We start from the raw sequence: 26,466 nt of genomic DNA on the forward strand, positions 1-26,466 counted from the left end.
GCCAGACCTCGCTGGTGACGCACCCGCCGACGCGACAAACGTCGCTGGCGGCCCGCTCGGCGCCGCCGTCGCGGCAGAGCTCGCGCCAGGTGTCGCTCGGCACCACGGCGTCGCAGCTGTCGCGCGACTCGATTGCCGACGGCAGCGAGCGCTCCTGGTTCCTGGGCTCGAGCAGCGACATCGGCGACTACACCGAGATCTGGCTGGAGGTGCCCGAGCTGTCGGAGCGCGCCGTCGGCGGGCCGGTGCGCCGGTGCGCCTCTGCAGAACCGAGCCTGACGCCGCGCCACACGCAGAGCCTGGAGACCGGCCTGCTGCTGGAGGTGGCCGACCGGCCGGTGCGCTCCACCTCGGTCGACATCGGCTTCCCAACCGAGGAACAGTGCGCGTACACGGCCTACCTGCCGTTCCGTCGGCGCAGCAGGTCAGTGGGCCGGCCGGCAACAGGTCGGCCGCCACGCGCGCGGTCCCTGACATCGATCGGGCGTGGCGAGCCGGGGCGCCCCTGACATCGCCACGCCGCGCCCGGCGAGCCGCGCCCGGCGAGCCGCGCCGCGGCGCCGCTCGGGTCGATGGCCGACGTTCGTCGCGTGACCTACCCTCGCCAGAATGGCACTCCCGCCTCTGAAATACGATTGCAGCGAAGTTTCGCGGATCCGATGCGAATTTCGCGAATGTTACAGCAACACCAAGTTGAAGGATTGTACGCATTCGCACGGGCGTAGAGACCGTCTGTCCAGAAACACTGTCCTGGGTCGTAGCGTAATTCGCATTCTCCTGACCTGACTGAGCCGCAGCATGACGCTCTTTCACTCCCGCGCTGATCTGCCCTGCCCTGCCCTGCCCTGCCCTGCCCTGATCTGCCCTGCCCTGCCCTGCCCTGCCCTGCCCTGACCTGACCTGACCTGCCCTGACCTGCCCTGCCCTGACCTGACCTGACCTGACTGAGCCGCAGCATGACGCTCTTTCACTCTCGCGCTGATGTGCCCTGCCCTCCCCTGACCTGACCTGACCTGACCTGACATGACATGACCTGACCTGACCCTATCTGGGCCGGACTGTGGCTCCTTCAGCCCGTCAGCGCGGCCTGTCCACGCTGATAGGTGTGCCGACGGTCCGCGACGTCGCTGCGTGTTCGGGCTCAAGGACGGCTGTTTGCGTACACGGCAGGAATATCTGGCGCGACCACCAATCTTCGGCGCCTGGCGAACGCACGTGATGCATACGCCGCTGCCGAACGCCGTTCGGTCGTCATCCCTTGTCCCCCAGTCTTGCACGCTGACTGTTTATTTATGATGACATGACGTGTGGTGCGCCCCCCACCGCGCGGGTGCGGCCTGTTGCGTGCTGGTGATGCCGGTCGGGCCTATGCCCGACCTACAGCTGGGCGAAGGCCCGCAGTCATCCCCACGGCAGTCGACTGGCGCTGGCGGCCTGGCAGTGTGGATGGCGCCACTCCGTGTCCGCCGTGTATAGGCTGGCTATCGGCCCGGTCGCCGCAACATCCAGCCGGTCTGTGTGAAGCATGTGACCGGAAATCTGAGTTCTTAAAAGGCTGGATGCTGTCGTGCCTCACCCTAATAGATCTCCCTTTGTTGGAAGCGTTTCGCAGAGCTCTGCCCGTCCGTTTTGCCGACGGGAACAGGTGCGAAGTTCGCGGACGCGCTGGATGGTGAACAATGCGACCTGTTCCGCTCGAATTTGTGTCATTTTTCGGGGTGATCGTCTCTTCTTTTGTAGAAAAGCAGCCGCGGTTAACAAAACACGACATTGCCATTCGGCTCGCGTCCTGGAAATGTGGCGCTCTGGAGAGAACTGCGGGATGATTAGATTCTCCCCTGGCATTTGGAGGGCAAATGGAGGGCAGCGCATAAGGCCACCGATGCCGACTCGTGCTTGGACAACGCGACCACGATCACAACCACGACCACGACCACGACCACGACCACGACCACGACCACGACCACGACCACGACCACGACCACGCCCACGACCACGCCCACGAATCACAACCACAATCACAATCACAATCACAACCATAATCACAATCACAATCACAATCGCAATCACGATCACGATCACGATCACGATCACGATCACGACTACGATCGCGACACGACGATAATCACAATCACAATCACAATCCAAGTCTGGCCTGTCGGTGTCATGCGCCCTCGGTAGGGTTGCTGCGCTGTACCCGGAGTGGCGGTGCGGTGGCACTGTACCCGGAGTGGCGGGACGGTTGCGCTGTGCCCGGAGTGGCGGGGCGGTGGCGCTGTACCCGGAGTGGCGGGACGGTGGCGCTGTACCCGGAGTGGCAGGATGGTGGCGCTGTATCCGGAGTGGCGGGGCGGTTGCGCTGTACCCGGAGTGGCGGGGCGGTGGCGCTGTACCCGGAGTGGCAGGACGATCGTGCCCTGTCAGCCCGTCAGCTTGGCGGTGTTAACCGACTGCTGTCGAGGCTGAGTGGCAGGGCGGTCCCTTTATGTGCCGACTACGAGTCAGCGGCGCTATTCCGTCTCGCTAACCGGCCGCTGCAGCGACAGTGGGGTCCTGCGACGCGCCACCCTCGTCAGCGACGGGATTGTGCCGCCGTTCGCCCCGGCCGGACCGCCACCTAATGACACAATCAACCGCCTCCGTGACCCGGCGGCTGCAGACAATTAGCCGCCGCAGGCAGCGAGCAGGTGCGGTAACGAGGCCAGGCCCGCGGCGGCGGCTCGAGGGCCGCCGTGCCCGGTACGCCGCCGCAGCGGAACGGGCTTAATTCGGGAGTGGAGCACGCTCGCGGAGATAAACAGGGCTGCTGGTGGCGCCCTCGCTGCCGCTGCGGCAGGTGCTGCGGTGTCGGCGCGTGAAAGGTTGTCTGCTGGGTGCGTGGAATGTCTCCTGGTTGAATGAGCTGCTGCTGGCGTGAGAGCACTCTCCGACGACGGTTCGTAGCGTTTGAAGCTTTCGGCCGTAGCCGAGCATGTGAGGTGTTGTGCTGAGCGTCCTTCTCCCTCCTGTTTTGAGATTCAGACTTGCCGACGGACACGTTTTGACACTTATTTTACTCAGAGGAGGCCTCTCACATATCAAACATCTCTTATATCCTGCATTCATATTATAGCTGGCCCGTCTGGAAGCCGGCACACAAGTAAGCCTTGTGAGGCAGAGAAGATATTATCAGCCACAGGCCTTTCATGTTTTCAACCGTTCGTCCCCATGTCCTCGTGCTGGGACAGCGGAATTTTTGTGCTTGAACGGAGCGTCTGGATGCTAGTTCTTGGTTCGATCTCATTGCACTCCCTCCGTTCCAAAGGTTGTCACAGAGCATGTGCACATCGGAGCTTTCTGTCAGACCTCAACAATCTGGCGCGTCTCCGCCGTCGTGCTATCGGCGCCGGCCGTCGTCAGGACGGGCCCACCCACCGGCCGCCGTAGCAGCCTTTGATGTCTCAGCACCGGCGAGCGACAGCGCTGTCCTCCCGTTGACTGGACGGAGCCTGTCGGGGCCCGTTCCGCCCGCGCTTTGATCCTGTCGGTGCGGTAACTGCGCTGGGCCGCTGTCGCCGCCCCGCTCTCCGCGTCCGTCCCGGTGCGGTAACTGCACCGCGCCGCTGTCGCCGCCCCGCTCTCCGCGTCCGCCCCGGTGCGGTAACTGCACCGCGCCGCTGTCGCCGCCCCCGCTCTCCGCGTCCGCCCCGGTGCGGTAACTGCACCGCGCCGCTGTCGCCGCCCCGCTCTCCGCGTCCGCCCCGGTGCGGTAACTGCGCCGCGCCGCTGTCGCCGCCCCGCTCTCCGCGTCCGCCCCGGTGCGGTAACTGCACCGCGCCGCTGTCGCCGCCCCGCTCTCCGCGTCCGTCCCGGTGCGGTAATTGCGCTGCACCGCTGTCGCCGCCCCGCTCTCCGCGTCCGTCCCGGTGCGATAACTGCGCTGCACCGCTGTCGCCGCCCCGCTCTCCGTGTCCGTCCCGGTGCGGTAATTGCGCTGGGCCGCTGTCGCCGCCCCGCTCTCCGCGTCCGTCCCGGTGCGATAACTGCGCTGCGCCGCTGTCGCCGCCCCGCTCTCCGCGTCCGTCCCGGTGCGGTAATTGCGCTGCACCGCTGTCGCCGCCCCGCTCTCCGTGTCCGTCCCGGTGCGGTAATTGCGCTGGGCCGCTGTCGCCGCCCCGCTCTCCGTGTCCGTCCCGGTGCGGTGACATCTCCGCGGCAGGGAGCGGTCGCGTCCGCTCAGCTTCGTAGGAGCCCCGGTCCGTGATGTGTTAACTCAGGGCGGTTCGGCGAGGAGGGGGGCCTTAACGGCAGGATGGGTTGGGTGGTCCGGGCGGTATCCCGAACGGGTGGGGCGCGCAGGTGTTGTCTGAAGGGTGTGGCGGGTGAAAGTGTGGTCTTAGAAGTGTGGCATGTGAGGGTGTGGTCTGAAAAGAGTGATAGGTGGAGGTGTGGTGTGAAACGTGTGACAGGTTAAGGTGTGACCTGAAATGTATGACATATTAAGGTGTGGTCTGAAAGGTGCGACAGGTGAAGGGCTGGGGTAGAAGGTGTGGTCTGGAAGGTTTGATTTGATTTATCGAGATGTGCTCTGAAAGCTGTGGTCTGAAAGGAGTGCACTCTGTGCTTAAAAGAACGCGACTTCTACTTGAAAATTAAGCCAGAAAGAGGAAAAAGAAAGATTCCGCTTAAATGTGCGGCCCGATGGTACGATCTTTGAGTCGGAGTGCCGGCTGTCAGTGCCACTGGGAGTTCCCCAAGCGAGAGGTCGGAGCACAGGGCCACTGCGCAGGCCCAAAACGGTGGTTGGAATCCTGCAAAAAGGGGATCTTCGGAGGCTCTAAAAAGAGGAGACCGAAATGTACGAGCGGCCCTGGGCAGGATCTGGGTCTCCTTTGCGCCCGCGCACGCGGCCGGCCACGCTCCGCCTATCCCGCTCTGTCGGCGCGTGCTCTATCTGCAGGTCACTGGCGGTCGGTGACCCGGGCCTCGCGACCACGGTCTGCGACCCGGGCCTCGCCACCGCTCGGTCCTGTCGCCTGCAGCCCAGTTGCTCGGGGCAGCTGGTGTCAGGCGCCAGCGGACTCCCGTGGGCACGTGTGCCGGCCAGTACTGGGCCCCTGAGCCGCTTGGAGCCGGCTGTCAGTCCTCACGGGACACGTTGTGCCGCCTGTCACCTGCTGCCCTCCCTGTCGTGGGGCGCCGGCCGCCGCCGCGGAGCGCAATGTGTCGACTGTGACGCCGCTGCCGCCGGCCGCCGGCGGTGTGGGCTGACGCGGTGGTGTCAACAGAGCGGCGCGCGTCCGGTCAAGCTCGCGCGACGTCCGGCACTGATAGGCATCCGCTGCCGTCCCGCGGCGCCGGCCGCCCGGTCGCGACATTTGCGGTGCGGCCGGCGCCGCGGCCGAGGCGGCAGCGTCCGCGGCACCGCGCATGCTGTTCGGCGGCTGGTCCGTGCTGGTGCTGGTGTGCCGCTGGCTCAGGGCGGTGCTGTGCTGGCTGAGCCGGGTGCTGTGCTGGCCGCCGTCGGACACGGTCGCTGTACAGCTGCTGAGCGTCCGCTGCTGGCCGGAGTGCGGTCTGCGCTCGCTGCCGCCGCCCGGACCGCCAGCGGGAACAGGTGCCGGCGGAGGCGACACCAGGCAGCAGAGCGCCGGCCGAGCGAAGTACGTGGAACGCCGCGGCCGCCGGCGGCCCGTGCCCGGCGAGGGAGTGGCTGCCACTGCTCGCTTGACGCGACTGGGGCGATGCGAGCGGTGAAGCAGGTTTCGGCGGGCGCGGGCGCGTTCGCCCGAGCCGGCCGCGCCGTCGCTTGCTGGTGCCGGACAAAGAAGGCGTAGTTGGTCATTGACCACTCCGCCTGTGCGTGGGGTGTCCTCCCCATGGGGAAGGGCGCTACGCACCCGTTCGCACCACGTGTGTGGTATGTTCCCTTCACACGGGAGGTGTGCTGCGCACGCGCTCGCACCACGTATGCGTTGTGTACCTTTCGCACGGGAGGTGTGCTGTGCACGCGCTCGCACGAGCTGTGCGGTCAGCGCGGAATCCCGCCGGTGCGGTGATGGGTGGGCCGAGTTTGCTGCCGCGTATGGAGAGACTGTGAACTTGTGCCGCGGGCGTCGTTGCTCTCAACGCTGCTAATCTTCGGAATACACCTGCGTCCAGGCTCAGGTGAACTAGTTGGTATCTGCGAGCTTCGTTGGAGCATCTTTTGTCGTGCGGTGTGTCACGTGAAAGTAATGCCTTTAACAGATCAGTTAACACGTCCATTGGTCTCTTAACAACGGGCTTCGGAAAGAACCTCTTGCGTGTCCCTCGTTGTAGGCGGAAAGCTCCAAAGCTTTTTGTGGCTATTCATCCTGGTTGGCATTTAATTGATGGTAGTCATGTGCTTAGGCTTACCTCCTCGCTTCTTCCACAGGCCTTCAAAGTTTGTCAAACCCCGTCGCGTACAATGCATCCTTTTAAATAATTTAGCTAACATCTAGGAGGTGGTGGAGGTTCCTATTGGAGCCGAAGGTTTAAGTGCTTTTTAGCAGTTTAAAAAGTCATGAAGCTTTCAAAAACATGAGAAGTGGGCCCCTGATGCATTTAAATGGGATCTCGAGCCCCAAATAGCAGCAACAGTACTAGTCTACATCTTTTCCTCTTTTCTCAGCATCTAAGTCAGTCGTCCTTTTGCGCCACGAATATGCCTGTGAAAAATATTGTTGAACAATATGAATGTGTGCGATTGCATTTAGTTGAGGTGATTGGCTATATCTTGGCATGCCATAAAGGAAAGCCTCCCCTGTATGTCAGGGGTTAACAAAATGCAGATAACTTGGTTTCAATGAACGTTGTCAAGCTTGAGAATGGAAAGCGCCCCTTTCATAGTACGTAATTCGCGCCGTTGGAAGTGCAAATCTTCCAAGACGTCAAGCGGCAATGTAATAAAGTCAATTGAAGTTTTATTCGAAGGTTCTTGAAGTTGGTCGTGTTTTCCGTAGTCGTAGCCTGCACTGAAATTGCGGACCACCCGCTGGTCTCAGAATATTGAGATGCCTGCAGCCCTATGAAGCGATGACCATAGGTGCCAGCGGAGTTAGATGCATTGACTTGTATCAGACGCAAATCAGGTCATCCAGCATTTTTCTGTTTGAGGGCTAGGGTGCGGAAAGGAGACCTTGACGCGTTGCTTGTCTTTCCACGTATTTAGTCCATCGGGATGGTGTTCAGTTGTGTCGAGCGAGGCCCATCCCATCCCCGATTCCTGACCCATATTTCCGCTCTGTGTCACCGCCAGATAAGCTATCGTCGGGAATGTTTCTCATTCAACACCTGACTTGCACGTCTGCTCCGGAACCTAACGATACGGCCGCGCTCAGCTGCCTAGTCGTGCGGCTATTCGGTCTGCCGCTTTCTCCCGACCGGGGAAAGGTTTTATCGATCTGGGGACGCGCCCCTTAAATGCTACGAATGCTGGGTGTGCTCGCTGTCCAGAGGCCTCGCTCACTGGACATTGGAAGAAATGACGCTATTGATGTCTTCCATGCGGCAAGATGCCTTTCCTGCTTCTGTGTGCGTCTGCATAACTCACGCGAATAATCTCGGTTCTGGTATTCACACTTATTTGGCTGTTTCTCGCAAATGGCTCGTGACGACATCCAACCTAAACCTCCTAGTGACATTCTATCTGAACCCAGACCAGCCGTCACCATCATTTGCATTCACTTTATGCCTGCATTATATCTCCTCAATGTGATTCTAACTGCTATATCGTCCGAACTTCACAACGATCCACACGAAGCATATTCTGTCCTCGCTTGTGGCGGAATTGCTTCCGCCGTGTCAAGGTGCACTCCGGCAGCTAGTTAAAGAGACTTCCTGTGGCTGGGTGAGGCGAAGCGGAGCCATTTTGTTGCAATTTGTTCAAGTATGTCGTGCGAGTTCGCTATGGCTCTGGGAGCAGAGCATGACACTGCCGGATGTCGGGGTCTATTTATAGTGCCGCCGTTTAGTCGAGAAACAGAGTTCTCGAGGGATTGGAATTGTTCTGCGAGAGCTCGTAAACGGAACAGCGAGAACGCTCCTGCAGTTTTCAACCAGTGAGGTGAGTAAAACTATTTCAAGAGACCGCGAGTCGAATCCAATTTTCTCCGCTCCCACTGCACGTGGTCTGTCCGCGGGGTCTAGCGTCCGTGGAACAGTCATTGGACAGAACTCGTCGACGAGCAGCGTTAAGTAACGTTCACCTCTGATGTCCCCTGACTAATAGTCACTGACTGGTAGTCCTGAGTGTGAGTCACTGGTGTGAGTGCGGCACGCCAACCGAGTTCGGTCTCGAACCACCCTGGTACCCAACTACCATGAATTGTTCCGCAGCTCCAGACCTGGCTAAGTTCGTTTGTTCGCGAGCATTATGCCCCAATGCTATTTTCGCAACTTCCTCATGAACAGTACCCAATTATATAATGATAGTTATATAATTAATTGTTCGTGTGTACTGTGAGCGTTGTATTGTCCAGACATTGGCACGTGACGTGGGACATCGTCGGCGCCGTGCTGAATATATTACCCCTGCGCTGAATAGTGTATTGGGGCTTTTTGTTGTCCATTATCCGGCGCGCCCGGCTCGCGCAGCTGCGAGCAGCCGTGCCAGCTGTTACAGCCCGGCGCATGTGTGATGTGCACAAGACAAAGGCCGGGTGCCCACACAGAAATGCTGCGGTGCCTCACGTCGGCGCCCATCTCATCGACGCCCATGCCGCCGCGTGCCCGTGACGTGTCGCGGGTGGCCCCGGACGTAAATGTGACGGCGACGACGACAGACCGGTGGCCAGGGCGGCGCTGCCGTCCGTTCCCCGGCCGCCGCCTGCCGCGTGGCGTGTTGGGGCCCAGCGAAGCGGCGGCGCTGACGCCGCGGCCCCCGCTGTGCTCCGCAGAAAGGCGGCCACCGGCGAGATCGAGATCGAGGCGGAGGGCGGCCGGCGCACGCTGCGCAGCACGTGTGACTGGAGCGAGGCAGCCGTCATTGGCGAACATCTCTGGATGCCCACCTCGGCCTCGGGCGATTTCTGCTACGTGCCCGAGCAGGACTGTTGCGTAAGTATTCCCCCTTCCCCTCTGCCCACCAGTTCCCACTGATCAGCATGCCAGAATTCTGCCTGCCCCACCAGCGTCCTGTTTCATGAAGCGAAAGTAGGTACAACCGACGCGGCTTTCAAACCGTGCTTACCGTGTGGGTATGTAGGCTGGAAATTACCTAACGCACCGATTCCTGGTGTTTATCGATTGCTTGAAATGTGGATTGTAAATACAAACGCTAACTCGGATTGTATGCACAAATGTAGTATACAAATGGTGGATTGTAAATACAAACGCACGCTGCATACACCGTGCGGCCAGAAAGTGGTGAAAAGTCTTCGCTTCATGCAGCTGACTACTCGAAATTCATATGTGACTGCGATCTTGGCGATGACGTGATGCATGCCGGTAGCCTAGCATCGCGGTCTTACCGATCACTTTACACACTCAATCAGTGGGAGGCATGGCCCGACCCGGTTATTGGCATGCCAAGTCCGCGGTGGTTATTTTGAGACTGTTTTGAGCACGGTTGGCTAAACCACGAGTCCGAATTGCAGCATTAGATGGTCTCTCAGCTTAGAGCGTAATACCCAATGCACGTTTTATGCGCTCGGGGCACTTGAATGGAACGTAATGGGCGTACCGGGGACGACCTAACGGGTCTGAAGTACGCCGTTTGGCACTATAAAAAGCCGCGATGTCCATGGCTTTGCTTGGCTTCGATTTTGGGAGAAGGATGGCCTCTTGGAATCCTGCCTGTCGGGATGAGTAGGACCCACGAGCAGCCGGCGCGATGTGCCTCATGTACCCGCTGGACATAGTGGGTACATGGACACATGCCTGGAAGTGATGAAAACTTTATATATATATATATATATATATATATATATATATACATATATATATGTTATACATTATGTATAACACGTAGCGGACGCGGACGGCATGTGTGTGGCGTTACGCCACACGACCCCGCATAGTTGTGTCGTCCTTTTTTGCCGAAGCGCACCCGCTGGTCTGAATGTAGTTGTAAATGTCGGACACACTGTTCAGCTGATTGACGGCGAGGAGTCCTGGTTTTCGGAATGCGTGCATGCATTCTTGTGCTCTCTTCCCTCGAGTGAAATCGATTCCGAATCTGGACCAGAAACTCAGCATCTTGAAAGAATTACTCATCCATGACTACACACCAGCACTAGGCTTGCAAATCAATCAAACTTTTGCATCATCTCTGGGGCAGCATCGCAAACAAATCACGGAGACGATGAGCTTGGCACTGACAAAACCACGCGGGAATGGGTCATTAGAATTTAGTAGTGTGATTTGCTAGGTTGAATATGCAAACACGTTGTGTAATGCTCATGTGTTCTGTGTTGATAAAGAAATATTTGTTTTTTCGGGACAGGATAGTACTGGCCAATGCAATGGCAAGTTTTTGTTATTTGTTAGTGTTTTGCGCTCAGATTTTAAGTGTGTCATTTGCCGTCATAAACTGAGTAACCATAGATTACTTTTGAGAATGGATAAGCGACACATCCTAGATCTTAAACAATATATATATATATATATATATATATATATATATATATATATTGTATTGTAATTGTAGTGTGATGTAATAATATTGCATATATATGTATATATATATATATATATATATATATATATATATATATATAGTATTGTAATTGTATTGTAATTGTAGTGTAATGTAATTATATTGCATATATATATATATATATATATATATATATATATATAAAACTGCATATATATATATATATATATATGCATATATAAGGCAACTCATGTCTCAATAAAGTACTGTTCAATCAAGTTCATGTATATTTCTAAAAACCAATATATCATAATTAGAGCGTTCAATGGGTGAGGTTGCGATGAATAATATTATAATAAATTAGACGTCAATCATGCTATATTTTCACACCGCAGGCAAGACGCTATACTTACACTTGAGTACGGCGTATGAAAACCGGACCCTGAGGCAAAATAGGCCATGCCAAGGCGTGGCTTAAGAAAAAGGCTTCGCATTTGAGCTCAAGAAAGCCAAGCATGAAAAAGGAACAGCGATGACAGCTCTGCAGGCCAAGCTACCACATTTCAGTCACACCTGTATCATTTAAATAGAGTTGTGGTTGACAAGTTGCAGGACTCGAAAGAAGCTGACTGGTTTATCTAGTTAAAGAAAAAACAAGGCTAGAAAAACACACTTCCTTAGCACCCGAGACTGCAAAATGCATGTTGCGTTAAACATCTTAAGGCTGCGGCAAATTTCGCCTAAAAATTCAGCGCAGAACCCCCTCCCTTAAAACCCAAGACTGCAATTGCATGTTACGCTTGATATTTCTAGGTTGTAGCAAAATTCGCCAAAAAATCGGCACATTGGCACCATAATTATAAGTGTTCTGGTGACTTTGTAATGTGAATTTGCAATACAGCATGTCTACTCCTGAAACACTGGTTCTGCATACGCTGAAATTAGCGGCGACCATCCCCGAACTCAGAACGATAATACCTGTGTTTTGCCCATATATGAGTTTAAGGGGATGTTTCGCATTTGAAGATATTGAAGTAAAATAACATGGGTATTATTTTATATAACGCCTACGTTATGCCCATATGTCAGTTAAAGGGGATGTTTCACATTCGAAGATGTTCAAGCGAGCATTATATTTGAAAGAACGAACTCACGTGTAACTATTGGTATGCTTATCAAGTGGAAAAAATTGTTCTAGGCATCACAATTCTCTGTTTAATGAATATGCTCCGTAATGCGTTATGGTTTGATTACGTCATTGTGCCTTGAGCAACATTGATTGAGAGCCAATTGACGGCCCTTATATCTGGAAATCGCGTTCACTAACGCCAAATATGAACACCTCGACGCTTATATTTTCTTCGGCCTTGATCACCGTATGGGTTATGGAATGGCAGGAGTTGAATGACGTCATTATGACGTCATGAATACCACTTAGACCTGGAAATGCTTTCCCCGATATACCTTTCCCCATTTTCACAGGCATGTACCTCAGAAATTAGAAGGGCTTCGCCTTTCAAACCGTGTCAAATGTTAATTTTGTGCGGCTAGGCACCATTATGATTTTAATATGCTAATTGATAAGGCTTGCGATGGGAACCTGTTAACCCAAAACACCACCTAATGTGCCCTGGCTGAGACACACATTGGGTTGGCTATACCCGGCCATGTTCATCAGTATACACCAATACAGTTGCAAAACGTAAACTCTTGTGATAGGTTTCCACAGGAGCTTAGGCTTGCCTGAGCTTTCTGCACGAAATGAGCGTGATTATCGAAATGGACGCATCAAAACAAATCTACTAGCGATCGCTTAAATCCTATATTGTTTACAACCACCGAGTCACTTAGACTAAGGTTTGTAGTGTACTGGATGACGTAGGCATATCATAAATATTGTTTGCTGGTTATTGTTCATGAGCTCTCTAATTAAAGATATTGAAGGTTTGCTTTTTAAAGTTTTAAAATTTGGTATTTAAACAGTATGGTACCCATTAAAATGCATATGTCACCTTTGAATTTTGCTAACGCCATTAATGAAAGCGAACAGCACTAGTACAGATCTCACAGTGCAATCTCAACAAGCGGGTGACGCAGACATGCTTATTATACATTATTGCATCATTTGGCCGATCACTTGCTGCGTGCTTAGGTAAGATAGCGAAGAAACAGCTGGGCCGACTACAGGCCTGATCAAGAGCGCACTTTGGGCTGGGGGTGATCCTGGCTATGAATAGTTTCGGATTGCCTGCCACAGTGTCTGATAATATGCAAGTGGGCTGAGATGTCTATTTAGATGTTTTTTTCTTGGCGTTATGTTGATGCAATAATTACAATGTCTGATTATGTAAAAGTAACATATCTTATGTGGCAGGCAGCTCGCAAATGGCAAAACAGGGATTCGGCAACCCATGTAGTCTCTAACCTGATGAGTGTTCAGTTTTGCATATCGCTCGCACCTAATTACACGATTGGAAAGGTTTGTCAGCTGGAAAAGTGACGTGAAGCCTTGCTGTATGGCGCCATCAGTGAATAGAATGCATTTTGTGCTCTTTTCGTCGTTTTCGCATCGATTTCATTTGAAATGCTGCAATACATCACAAGTTCGCGGGGCATTGTAGTGAGCGCCTGAATCAACAAAATGTCAATCCCGTACTTCCGTTGCAGAGCGACGCAAACTGTCACGTTGCAATATAACTTTGTAATGACGTCCTGCCTTTCATTGTTTGTAGCTCTGTAATTACATCCTGCCTTTCATTGAACTTTCGTCCGAAATTATATGTCGTCAGTCGTCGGGAGCGCTCTCGTTATCCGCGTGCGTGTAATTATTTCCCCAATGTTGAAAAGCAGGTCGATCAAGGATGAGTGGGGTCACTGGCCGCGGTCCTGCAGCTTCAGCCAATGTGAACAGTGCGCCAACAGAGCGCGAAAAGAAAAAACTAAAAATAATAATAGGGGGAACATCTGGTATCAGTTAAGGCCATGCCTATCGGAAGCTAGCGTGATTGTGATCCGTTAGACTTGACATCGCAGGATCACAAGGGATTCCGATGACGGGAAGCACACGACTATCAGCTGCCGATCAGGGACGCTGAGCCCGGCTTTTAATCCACCTCGGCCCGCCCACCAGATCAATGTGTCGTTAGCGCTGCGGCCCGTCCGCTATAGATTCCCGGCGGCTAGCATGGCCCTATCGATTGCGTGTGGCGCGGGCGGCTAACGCGATGTAGTCAAAATTTGCGAAGATTTTGCGGTAAAGGTCTGCTTAAAAAACAAGGGGCTTTGTGTTTTCGCAGCAAAAAAATGTCAAGTGAGGGGAGAAGAAAAACAGCGACGAAATTCCTGGTTAGATATAATCGCTTGCTTTCGCTTACTTTGAAGCATTGGTGGACATGGCCCAATGTGGGCACTTTCGTCACGACCCCTTTGCCGCCAACGGCTGCGGACCAGGACGCGGTTTGAACCTGCGGTATAGCTGTTTGCTCGGCGTGTCTGGTGCCGTGATGACGTGAGGGAAATCGAACGGCGTCCTGTGAGCCGTACACCAGCGCGGCACACCTTGGCGCTGAAATGGCCGGCGCCTCGGCCACCGGCAGCGACTTTTGGCGACGTCTGATCCCGTAGTGCTCCGCCGCGCTGTCATGACCTCAGTCAGCATGTCAGGCGCGTGACCGGTGCAGAACGTTGGGAATCGAGATGCCAGTGATCTACGGCGCGTTGTTCCAGGTGCGGTGCTAAGCAATGCCGAAATGTCGCGAATGCTCACGTAAAGAATGCGCTGGCTGCTGCGTTAACATGCTGGGCCGTGCTTAATAAGCTGACCAGGAATATAAATACGCGTTTTTCGCTGCCCGAAAATATCATGGAGGAAATATGCTGAGTACGATTGGTATCGGCAGTTTAGAACGTATGGCACCAAATGCCGCGTTTTATGCCCGTTGCTCAGCGTAACATAACGAGTCGGGTATGGTATGAGGTACTTAGGCCGGCGACTGTCTGTCCAAGCAGAATGCTTTTCCCAGACAGAAAAGCATGTCTTTGTTACCAGCGGACAATCCTGTTTTGTGACTGAACAAGGAGTGGTGTTGAGTAACCGTGCGACTAAATGTTTTTTTTCGCAATGACGTTCGTAAGGTGATAAAAACACACCACTTTATGCTTCAGTCTTCCTTCGGAAATTTGTCCTATATTGCTGCGTCGTGAAATGTGGCGGTGCCGCAGCCACGCATTAGGACGCATCCGCCTTGTGGCCCGCGAGCTGGATGGCCCTCCGACCTCCTGGGGCCATGGTTGTGGCGCTGACGCCCCAGGGAGGTGGCTAGTGCCGCTCTCCTCCTCCCGAATTGCTCTGTGCCTGGCCGCGTGCTTCGAATGTTTGTTGCCTCACTTTAAGCAGTGTGAAGAGGATTTCAAAGACCGGCAAGCCCTGACTGAGAAGTTTGCAGGCTAGTTCCGACGGGTAGCCGTTAAACTGTGCAGCGTTGTGAATAGGCGAATGGCCGTCAACCCCACCACTCCACCTTACCCCCGCGAGTTAAATATTGCTGACCCAGTCACGCTCTGGATGACATTTAGTGGCCACAGATATTGTCTATGAATGCCGCCACTCATTCCTCGGCTGCCGGCCTCAGTGGACACCTCACCCTTCAGTGACGTACGGCTTCCTGGGACTTCGGAACGTCGCAAAGTTGGCCGTTAAGTGCACTATTGTCCTATGCGAGCAGTCCTCAATTGCTGTGGTGTAATGCGCTCTGGCGCCGCGATATTGATCCCGCAATAGACGTGCCACTGGTGGTGCGTCGTGAGGAGCCCGTGCGCCAGCAGACAGCGGCCTCTTCCCGGCCTGGTGCCTGGCGGCCCGCGGACGGGCGGCCCGGGCGGCGGCGGCTGTGACGCGTGCCGCGATCGCCTCCGCTGCGGCGGCGGCGGCCGGCGTCACGCGCCGCCGCTGGGCGTGGCGGCTCGGGCTGCTGACCGACCGGCCGGTCCGGCGGCGGCGTACCGCACGGCCGCCGCCGCCGCCGTATTGAACACCGTGCATTAGTGATGGCGCGGCTGTGTGCCTGCTCTGCGACGCGGTCGGCGCCTCAGCGGGCTGAATTATTCTGGGGGGCAGGTGGCCGCTATGGTGCCGTCACTCGGCCGGCGCCAGGCCGGCACCAGCGTCTCGTGGCGTCTCCTAGACGAGCATCAGCGTCTCGTAGCGTCTCCCGTACAGGCATGAACGTCTCGCAGCGTCTCCCGGACATGCATCACCCTTCGGTGGCACCCTTCGAGCAGGGATCACTGCTCGGTATCCCCCCCCCCCCCCCCCCCCCCCAGGAAGGGTTATTGCTGAGCGGCATCCTGGGGCGTGAATTACCTGCCGATCGCCAACCCGGGAACGCCGTAGCGTAAACGAACCTTTCTGCCGTAGAGATGCTCTCGAACCTACCAAGAAATCGCACAATCTTATGTTTAAACGAATTTGCAAGATTGGTGACGTGAACAAATGTGTCATGTTATCTTAAGATGGCACATTTATTGCCGTGGTACTGGCTCGCTGCCATAAGAAAAAGTTAAGCACAGTTTGTCGTGAAGTGGTTTTAACTGGGTTTTGCTCATGGAAATTGCATTCCATTTTAAAATGACTTTGTATTTTTGTATTGGTGTACCCTGAAAAGTTACCTACGCGCATATTGCAGAAGCGTTCAATGCCTCCACAGATCATGCTAGAACTTCATCGCCATGCTGCTATGCATTGTGATTTGTAAAAGTTTTTCATCTTGGAATCCTAGACAGGTTGTAGCCCCTTGTAATGCTGAAAATCCAAAAAAGAATGTACATTCACCAGTTTAGTCGATTAAAATAACTGGTGTGGTTTCATTTTGCCACGGACAGGGTTTTGAAAGTCATGGAGTAAGACGTATTTGAACGAAAGTAAAATTAGTAATCTTGTTAGATACGAATATTGCTCACATCAGCGCTAAGGATAACACTTGCCTGTTAGCTCCAGCTAAAGGTCATCCACTGTTCAACACCACCCGTGAGCCGGCTGCTTGTCTTAGGAACTCCGTGTATGGACGCAGCTTGGGACGGTGCGCTCACGTTAAGGCCTGTGAAAAAGGTGTTAAAGCCTGTGCATTGCATTTCACCTGACGGTAATCTTCGCCCCAATTTCTTCCGCCTCACGCTTCGGAATGAACGACACACAGGCAAACGAGCACGCCATGGCCTTTGACTTCGACCCTGTTCCAAATCCCCCTCCCCATAGACCACAACTAATCTGCCAGCGGCTCGGACTGGATCCTAGCGCCGCTCGCCTCTGTCGCCGAGAGGTGTCAGTGCCTGCTCCCGCGCCGCCTCCCAGCCGGCGTCGCCCCGCGCTCGCCTCTGTCGCCGAGAGGCGTCAGCCGCCTGCCCCGCGCCGCTCCCAGCCGGCGCCGCCGCCCCGAATGTCGCAGGCGTCGGCCCGCGCTCGCCTGTGTCGTCGAGAGGTGTCAGTCGCCTGCTCCGGCACCGCCTCCCAGCCGGCGTCGTCGCCCGAACGTCGCCGGCGTCGGCCCGCGCTCGCCTGTCGCCGAGAGGTGTCAGTCGCCTGCTCCCGCGCCGCCTCCCAGCCGGCGCCGCCTCCCAGCCGGCGCCGCCGCCCGAACGTCGCCGGCGTCGGCCCGCGCTCGCCTCTGTCGCCGAGAGATGTCAGTCGCCTGCTCCCGCGCCGCCTCCCAGCCGGTGTCGTCGCTCGAACGTCGCCGGCGTCGGCCCGCGCTCGCCCGGTGGTCGCACGTGTCCCGACGGCGTGCGAATCGATGCGGCCGGTGGCCGTGGCGTGCGGCGCGCGCCACGGCCACCGGCACGACGGCACGAGCCGGCCGGCTGTAATTCGACGTCATTAGCGGCGGCGCTGACGACGCCGGCAGGAACGCGGCCCGTCACGGCGGCGCCGGCCCGTCTGGCGCGGGGTTAACTCAGGCGCCAGGTCCAGGTCCTGGTCTGGCGTGGGCTTAGCTCCGGCACCAGGTCCAGGTCCCGGTCTGGCGTGGGCTTAGCTTCGGCGCCAGGTCCAGGTCCCGGTCTGGCGTGGGCTTAGCTCCGGCGCCAGGTCCAGGTCCTGGTCTGACGTGGGCTTAGCTCCGGCGCCAGGTCCAGGTCCTGATCTGGCATGGGCTTAGCTCCGGCGCCAGGTCCAGGTCCTGATCTGGCATGGGCTTAGCTCCGGCGCCAGGTCCAGGTCCTGGTCTGGCGTGGGCTTAGCTCCGGCGCCAGGTCCGGGTCCCGGACTGGTGGCGGACTTCATTTAGGCTGGCATCAAATGTGCGCAAGTTTGGCCCTGGGTTGAGGTCCCAGCTGCGTTCTGGGGCGTGCTTGACGCGGGCTAGCATTTGCAAGTGTATGTGCCTCGGCAACCCGCGCAAGGTCTGCTTAGTGTCTCAGGGGACAGTAACTAAGGCTGCTTGGTATTTCAAACACACGTGGTTTTACGCCCGAAGCTCGTGACCAATGTGGAGCAGCAGCTGGTCGTGGAAAACAGGGTAACGTGGGTGACCCATTAGTCCACGATGAGGGAGATGCCAAATACTCCGTGAAATCCCGGCTCCAAGAGTCCGAACATTGTGTGCAGATGGGCTCAAGGGTGGCCTTATGAGGCCATTAGGAAACTTGTCCGTTGACCTTAGAGGACGGGGGCAAATACCCAGGCCTAAACCAAGCGGGTAATGCCCCGGGCTTCGGGCTCGTGGCCGCCGCCCTCTACCCAGGAGCAAACACTCACCCACCCCCGGCGAGGGCGCTCCCACCAGCGTGGGTGCTGCGCCGGGTCGGCGGGATCGTGCCCGCCGCTGCTCTGGCTGAACCGGCCGCAGTTGGCCACCGCTCGGCACATCGATTCGGGACGTGCCGCGGTGGAGGGCGTCTCCCGGTGCTGCCGCGACGACACGCACCCACGGTGGATCGGCCACGCGCTGTGGCGGCCGCCCGGTCGATAGCGTAAGCGGTTGTTTCCCTTGCGGTCGTGCTGTTACGGTTGAAAACATCGCGGGCATGGCGTCGGCTGCCTGGCCGCGGCCGGTGCGTGGGGCGTGCTTGATCCAGCGTGATGATGTGACAGGCTACCACTGCCACGCTGGCTGGGTGTCGGACTGCTGCCTGCCGCGGGGGTGCAGTCTGCCGGCCGACAGACACTGCTGTGGGGGTGCAGTCTGCCGGCCGACAGACACTGCTGCGGGGGTGCAGTCTGCCGGCCGACAGACACTGCTGCGGGGATGCAGTCTGCCGGCCGAAGGAGCACCCTGCCGCGGGGGTGCAGTCTGCCGGCCGAAGGAGCACCCTGCCGCGGGGGTGCAGTCTGCCGGCCGAAGGAGCACCCTGCCGCGGGGTGCAGTCTGCCGGCAGAGGGGGCAGGAGGCACTCTCCTGGCGTGGGTAGAGTCTGATGTCCGCCCTGCTGCCGTTGCAGAGGACTGGCTCCCGGATGAAGTGCACCGCCTGCAAGATCATCTGCCACACAGGGTGCATAGCTAACCTGATCGACAAGGTGAAGTTCGCCTGCAAGCCCACGTTCAGGTGAGAGGCGGCGGTTCTGTGCTTCGTCCTATGCCGGCCTCTCAGGCAGGCGGTCTCTTCAGCCCTGTGGTCTTCGCTCCCCTCAAGGCGTGGAATAATCACCTGTTTTTATGCATGGCTGTTTTTTCGTCCTCGCATTTTTCATCTAAGCGTTCCTGAAAGAAGCTCGTTCTGTCTGACCAATGTTGCATCAATAATTTTTTTCGTCCCCTATTGCGTGAAATTTGTATGAACGTAGGTGGTAGCTATGCCATGCCTGCATGAAAATTATGCGTATGAGCGTATTGTTGGACGTTGGGCTCCACCTCATGCCAAGTGCGCTGTGCTCTGTATTCATGGTGTACACGTATGTGTACATCCAGTGGAGGTTTACGCAAAGCTCCTCCTGTAGGTAATCACCGCGACGGGCGTAAGTTTGGGACGCTCGGTTGAACTTCTCGATGGAGTTCGCGGACTTTACTGAAGTGGAAAAGTCGTCGATTATTCGGCTTCTTGTTTTATTCACCTACCTTGAAAGTTCCCTGGTGCGTGCGTTGCCGGCCTGTCAGACAATAAACGTGTTTGCTGATCGAGCGATGCATGTGTTCGTGACAAAGGTTTAGCGAATGGTGGCGTCACCTTTTGCTGTTGGGGATGCTACTGCTGCCTGCGTGACTTCACAAAGACGTGTGTCCGAAAATCTGTTTAACAAATGTGCTGGGAATGTTGGGTGTGATAATGCTATTCACACAAAAATGCACACCCAAACGCATATATATATATATATATATATATATATATATATATATATATATATATATATAGCTGTATAAGGGAAATTGTCTTCTTCTAAAACAAGCGTGGTGTTTTAGTTTTTGTGGATAAGATGATTTGTAGGCTTGCATGCGCGTGCCACCCATAAGTAGGTCGCCCCTTCTGTATCGACGCGCCCTAGAGGCCATCTGTTGGACTCGGTGACAGTGACCGCACTGCGGTCAACGTTGCCAATCTGTTCACATGGATGGTCTGGTGCGAACTCCTGTCGTGCAGCCGGCACGTTTCGCCTCACGTAATCGTGGCCACTGGCACACTAATTTGGTGATTAACCCGCTTGATCAATGGCAGCCGGCGACCGTGGACTTTTTGATGGGCGGGGCGGACGTTAAATAATGTGCTTTGCAGCACGAAGCCCAATCTAATGTTAAACATCTGACATCTTAACGAACGCCACGCCCAAATGTATGAAATTAATGTTGCTGATGGGTGGGAATGCGTGGCAATATGCTGCGAGCTCAGTGCGCGAGCTGGCGCAGTCTCTCGTTACTGCTGGAGGGTCGAAGGCAGCTCGTTTGACCCTATCCGCAGGCGTAGCGAGGCGTCGGCCACCATTTCACGCAGAAGTGCCTCACCTGTTTGTGTGCGCGCGGAATGCTCAGATACCCACCCGCGCTTTGGAGTTGCCGGGTTCTCGTGGGCGTCGGAAAGTGAACGAGTTGGCCGTCCGGTGTGTGTTGGCCATCGAGACAGAACAAGTACGAGCGCGGATACACCTCACCCGCTGAACGTTCAGGGCTCCGTCGGTGCGAGCACTGTACAGATTGGAGTCCGAGGAGCACCCAACAGTGCTCGTCAACCATAACGGGATCTTATTGTGTCCTGTTCTTATCGCGTAAATGCTCCTTATTCATCATGGCAGCAGCGGTGCGCTGTCGGTTAGCCGTGACTGTTCTATACTGTACATGTACCTCGCCATATATTGTCTGTACCTGATTGTACCTCTGTACCTGATTGCACCTCTGCGCCGTAACAGGGGTATCCTTTTCTAAAATATGGGGAGGGGGCTTTGGGGAGGGGGCTGAGTGAACAACGTTGGCCACAGAAAAAGAACAAGTACGAACAAGACGTGTAGTGTGCTCGCTGATCCTCATTGATAGTATATATATATATATATATATATATATATATATATATATATATATATATATATATATCCATCGACCGGACAATCAACTTCTTTTAGTAGGTTCTGTTGTTGCGCATTCCGGACCGCCTAGGAGCCATCTGGAGCACATCGTACCGTCAATATTTAACGGCTATGGAATCCCAGATGACTGCCGCCGTCGCTGATCTTAATTTGGCGGTAAATACGCCTGCCACTGCTGAGGGTAACACGAGTTACCTTTTATCTTGGTTACCCTGTACTCCCTTTTATAGCTGCCATACCTTGCAGTCGACGACACTATTAATGATATGTTTAGGTACTGAGTGTGCTGATAGTTAAGATAGTTTGTCTGCATTTCTTTCGCCTAGTACTATGTTCTTGATCATGTGCATTGAGGGGGCTCAAAGGAGTATTGGGGGCTCAAGTGAACTTCAGAGGGTGTACCCTCCCCTTGCAAAGTAATGAAGTGACACCCACGTCCCGCACCTTTAAAATGCGTGCGCACAGCACTTGCAACTCTTCAAAGTGTGCGTGCTGCTGCACGGCGAACGCCGGTCGGGGGCGGCTGTGGGCGGCGGCGGCTGTGCCGACCAAGCTTACCGCTGGCGCCGAACCCCCGGCACTCGCCGCCGCTCCCCCCCCCCCCCCCCCCTCCCATATCGTGGCTGGCTCGTCCGCGGTGTTTGCCGCCGTGTTATGGATGCTGCCTGCGTCAGCGGTGAATCCCGGAATGTTTTCGGCCATGTTTGCGACTGCAGCGGCGTGCGGCGGTGTGGAGTCGGCGGTGGGCCCAGCCGCCGGGCAGTGACGCTCGCTCTGGGAGGCGCCCGGGGGCAGCAAATGACAGCGACGTACAGCGCCAGACGTACGCGGGAAGGTGGCGGGGAGGCGCCCGGGGGCAGTAAATGACAGCGACGTAGAGCACCAGACGTACGCGGGAAGGTGGCGGGGAGGCGCCCGGGGGCAGCAAATGACAGCGGCGTACAGCGCCAGACGTACGCGGGAAGGTGGCGGCTCTTCCCCGGTGTGCGTTGCGTGTAGTATGCTCGTTAATCTTAATTGATGGACCGCCTGGCGCTGCTAATACCCATCGCCACACAGACTGTCGAACGTCACTTATGCTGTTAGTTGTGGATGACGCCGTTTGTGTACTCCGGCTGTCTCCATATTGTACTGGTGATTGGTGGGCAGGAGGGGGAGGCTCGCCCCGATAGCCCAGCTGGTTAGAGCGTCTGCCTCCCTATTGGTATGCGGGGGTGGGGGTGGGGGGGGGGGGGGGTCGTCTTGATAACCCAGCTGGTTAGAGCGTCTGCCTCTCGATTGTTGAGCGGGGTTGGGGGGGGGGAGGGGGTGGGGGTGGGGGGGGGGGGGGACTGGGGTAGGGGGTTCGTCCCGATAGCCCAGCTGGTTAGAGCGTCTGCCTCCCTATTGGTATGCGGGGGTGGGGGTGGGGGGGGGGTCGTCTTGATAACCCAGCTGGTTAGAGCGTCTGCCTCTCGATTGTTGAGCGGGGTTGGGGGGGGGGAGGGGGTGGGGGGTGGGGGGGGGACTGGGGTAGGGGGTTCGTCCCGATAGCCCAGCTGGTTAGAGCGTCTGCCTCTCGATTGGTGTGTGTGTGCGTGGGGGGGGGGGGCTCTTCTCGATACCCCAGCTGGTTAAAGCGTCTGCCTGCCGATTCACTTACGTGTGACGGCTGGGTTCGACTCGCTCCAGGCGTTCGCTATTTAAACAGAAATAAGATGGCCTTCGGCCGGATGATGCAGCCGCGCTAAAGTTCAGCTGACGAAGGGCAGGACGCACCGTGCGGAGTATTGCGGCACGTAACGCTTTGGCTGCTAAAATTAAGCCGCTAACCCGATTTGAATGTCCAGACGTTGGGGTCAGGGCTCGCGCAGCAATCACGATCTAGTGTGGAGGCATACCACAGAAAGTCGTCCCGTCACAAGGCTTGGACCAACTCTCTAAAACAGGCTCAACGCGCGCAACTCTGTAGCGCAGATAGTGCAGGCCGCACGCGGTGTGCAGTGAGCGGTGGTGTCTGCCCGCCGTGTGCAGTAGGCGGTGCAGCCTGCATGCTGTCGGCGGCCAGCGGCAGTATGGTGCAGGCCGCGTGCTGTGAGCGGCGATCGGCGGCGGTGGTCTGCGCGTGCAGCTGATGGTGCAGGCCGCACGCTGTTTGTCGTGAGTGATGGCCGTGCAGTGGGCGGTGCCGGTCGACAGCGGACCGCCGCCGTCTGCTGGCGCCCACGCTCGTGCAGCCTGGGTGGGGAGGGGGGGGGGGGGGATGGCGCGCAACTCCGTGACAGCGGATGACACCCCCGGGAACCCAGAGCGACCCCCGCCGGTGCTGGGACCGGAGGACCTCCGGCTCGGCGGCAGCTGGTGCAGTGAGCGGCGCGAGAGGAGCCGAAGCTCATCAGAGACGGCGCTCGGGACTGCAACCGGGACGGCGGTCTTCCGGCGGTCGGTTGGTTGGTCTGCAGTCGCTGGGCACTGGCGACCGAGGTGTCCAGTATAGTCAGGTCCCAGTGCCGGGCTGTAGGCGGATGATTTCATAGCGTCGGCTGCTGTGTTTGCTCACTACACTCTGACCGTCACGGGTCATCGGAAACGCCGCTCCGCCGCCGCCCCGAAGGCTAAGCGTGCGGCTGACCTCGCTGGCCAACATGGCCAACATGGCCAACAACTCGCTGGCCAACTTTCGGTGGGAACCGATGCCGTTCAGAGACGGCTCCGGCGCACCGCGTGTTGCATTTCATTCGGAAGTCCGTCACTGACGGCCGCTGGCCACACCGAACACCTTGTGCCAGCGTATCGATCGGGCGAGATGCGTCGCGATAGTTTCTGGAGTAGTTTCTGCGGACGGCACCGGGGCGGATGTCCGGGCAGCTGTCCGTTCCCATAGTCTGTAACGGGAGGCGTTTAAGGCGCGTGGCAGTGATCGGCTGTGGGAGGAGAGGGGAGGGGAGCCAATGGGGAATCCCGACAACAGTGGCACGTGGGCGATGTGGATGCTGGGCAGAGGTCGTCTCGCGAGCAGTCGCAGCACCAGCGCCCTCTGTGCGAACAGTGAACTGCTTGACATTCCCGTGCTGCCATCTGTTGGTCGTGTTTGACCTTCCCTCTTGTGAAGCAAGCGATTATCGTGTGCTGCCATCTGTTGCTACATTGGCGGAACTGGCGCGGCGGAGTTGGGACGTGCCCGCGGCTTTGCCGTGATGTGTTTCCACAACTTTTGGTCGTGAAAAGTACTTTATTCTCATGATCAGTGCCAAAGCACGAGTTAAGATCAGTTTCTCCCTCTGGTTCAGTCCCCAGAACCCGAGTGGATTCCCATCCCAATCTGTTGGATATGATTAATCCTTACTCTAAACAAACATGACGTAGACATGACAACGCGTAGAAACGACATGCAATGGTATTTGGTAACTGACTGTTGTCACGGCCCGCCGGAGACGGGAGCGCGCAGGCCGCAGCCCCGACGTCACGTCTCCGTGCCCTGTCCCGGACAACTAACCACGCGGCTGACGGACAGGGCCGGGCAGCCGGCCCCGAATCCGCCCCGACGTCACGTCTCCGTGCCCTGTCCCGGACAACTAACCACGCGGCTGACGGACAGGGCCGGGCAGCCGGCCCCGAGTCCGCACCGGGGGCCGACTCACCACACGTCAGTACAGACGCCGCGCGGCCTACCGCTCGTCTGGCGTGGGGCACGGAGGGTCACCACGTGGCTCGCGATCGGACAGCTCGCGCCACGTGTCTGGCATGGCCTGGGCGGCAGGGCCGCGTGCCAGTGGCGGCAGCGGAGGCTCACCACGTGTCCGGTCTGTTGCAGGGACGTGGGGATCCGGCAGTACCGGGACAACACGGCCACAGCTCACCACTGGGTGCATCGCCGGAATCAGAAGGGCAAATGTAAACACTGTGGAAAGGTCAGTGGCTGAGTCAGGCCTGTCGTCCGTCTCCATATCGGCTGTTTGTTTTATTCGCGGTCTGTGGATCCCGTGCTCGTCCCGTCGGTACGTCGGTATCAGCCCTTTATGCTGATAATGCACAATAAAAGCTCGTATGTCATACGGGGGTCACGAGACCCGCGTGTATGCGGGGGGTCGAAGTGGTGCGTTAGTAGAGCATCCGTGCTCGCGAATTAGGGTTCATGTGTGGCTTATCAATCGATGCAGTCGGTGGGACTTGCGCTGCGATTGTTCTTCGAGTTCTGTTTGGAACTGACTGATATTCTGTATTTATTCCGCGCTGCGTCTGAGGCACACCGACACGTCACCCTGTGCCCGCGTAAAACAAACGTTAGAATATTGTGGGCGCTTTGTTCCCCTGTCCGGCGTGGCGTCTGAGGTTGTGGTGTTCCGAAACTGGGTGGTGCGTACGTGGCTCCGGCATTGGTGCTCCCTCCCTCAGCTGTGTGCAGGAGCTCAGACCCTGACCCTGCTGCTCAGCTCCATCGCCGATCGATGGGTCTTCGTAATCTGAGCTCGTCCATTCTCCCGGTTTTGAACTGCATTCTTTTGCCTCATTCAAGCCTCAGTTTATCCTACTCCACGCGTATCATCCATCCAAAGCGCCCGTTTCTATTACATCCATCACTGGTCATGATGGATGGAGTGATGACACGGGAGAGATGACCTCCCCCTCGCTCCCAGCCATCCGTTCTCCGTCCCCTGTCGCCTCCCGCCCCTCCGTCGAGCCCTTCGCGTTCAGCCTCTGGGAGCGGAGCTTCGGCGGCGGTGCCGGCTCGGGGCGGCCCATCTGCGCCGCGTCCGGACCATTTCACCTGTGGCACCGGCGGCGCCGGCCGGCCAGTGCGGCCGCTGAAATATGGCCGCGGCGGGGCGCTGGGAAAGTCCGCCTGCTCCCCATGGCCGGGCCGCGGCGGCCGGCGCCTGTCCGTCGCCTCGCCGGTCGCCATCGCTTCAACTGAGTGATGACGCCGTCCCCGGCACTCGCACCTGACGCGGCGGCGTCCCCTACATCGGCGGCGTCCCCCTGCGCCGGCGGCGGCACCGAGCAGCCTCCGCCCGGCGCCGGCCGCACCAATCGCAGGGCGCGGCCGGTCAAACGCACCTTGGCGCAGCCGGATTCTTTGACACTCGTAAGGAGTCAAAGATTTATGGGCGGATAGTTACGAGAATTCCTTCCTGGCGTTCCTTTGCCAGCCAGCCTGCTGTGTCAATCAATAAGATGAATTTGTGACAGCTGATTGCATGTTAACTGATCGCTACTTTCTATACGGCAAACCGAAACAAATCAGCATTTGATCTTTTTTTCTTTCGCTTAGAGCGCCAGCTCCGCCAGGCTGTTGCTGCGGGCTTACGGTCCACGGGTCGCGGCTGAAGCAGGGCGAGCCAGAGGCGCGCTGCCGGTCGATTTCCCGTCCGGCGCCGATTCCA

General features: G+C 56.9%; 1 protein-coding gene across 1 annotated transcript in view; it reads left to right on the forward strand.

Moving 5' to 3' along the window:
* The first annotated feature begins 234 nt into the window (after positions 1 to 234).
* Positions 235 to 26,466, forward strand: part of LOC119095546 (eye-specific diacylglycerol kinase) — an 80,587-nt gene continuing 54,355 nt past the window's right edge. Inside the window, exons 1-4 of the mRNA XM_037218401.1 lie at positions 235 to 424; positions 8,901 to 9,060; positions 19,034 to 19,140; positions 24,897 to 24,997. Of these exons, the coding sequence (XP_037074296.1) occupies positions 9,007 to 9,060; positions 19,034 to 19,140; positions 24,897 to 24,997 (262 nt within the window). The 5' untranslated portion in view covers positions 235 to 424; positions 8,901 to 9,006. The remainder of the gene's footprint in view (positions 425 to 8,900; positions 9,061 to 19,033; positions 19,141 to 24,896; positions 24,998 to 26,466) is intronic.

Source organism: Pollicipes pollicipes, unplaced genomic scaffold (assembly GCF_011947565.3).
Source record: "Pollicipes pollicipes isolate AB1234 unplaced genomic scaffold, Ppol_2.1 Scaffold_1693;HRSCAF=1982_pilon_pilon_pilon, whole genome shotgun sequence".
Classification (NCBI taxonomy): Eukaryota; Metazoa; Arthropoda; class Thecostraca; order Pollicipedomorpha; family Pollicipedidae; genus Pollicipes; species Pollicipes pollicipes.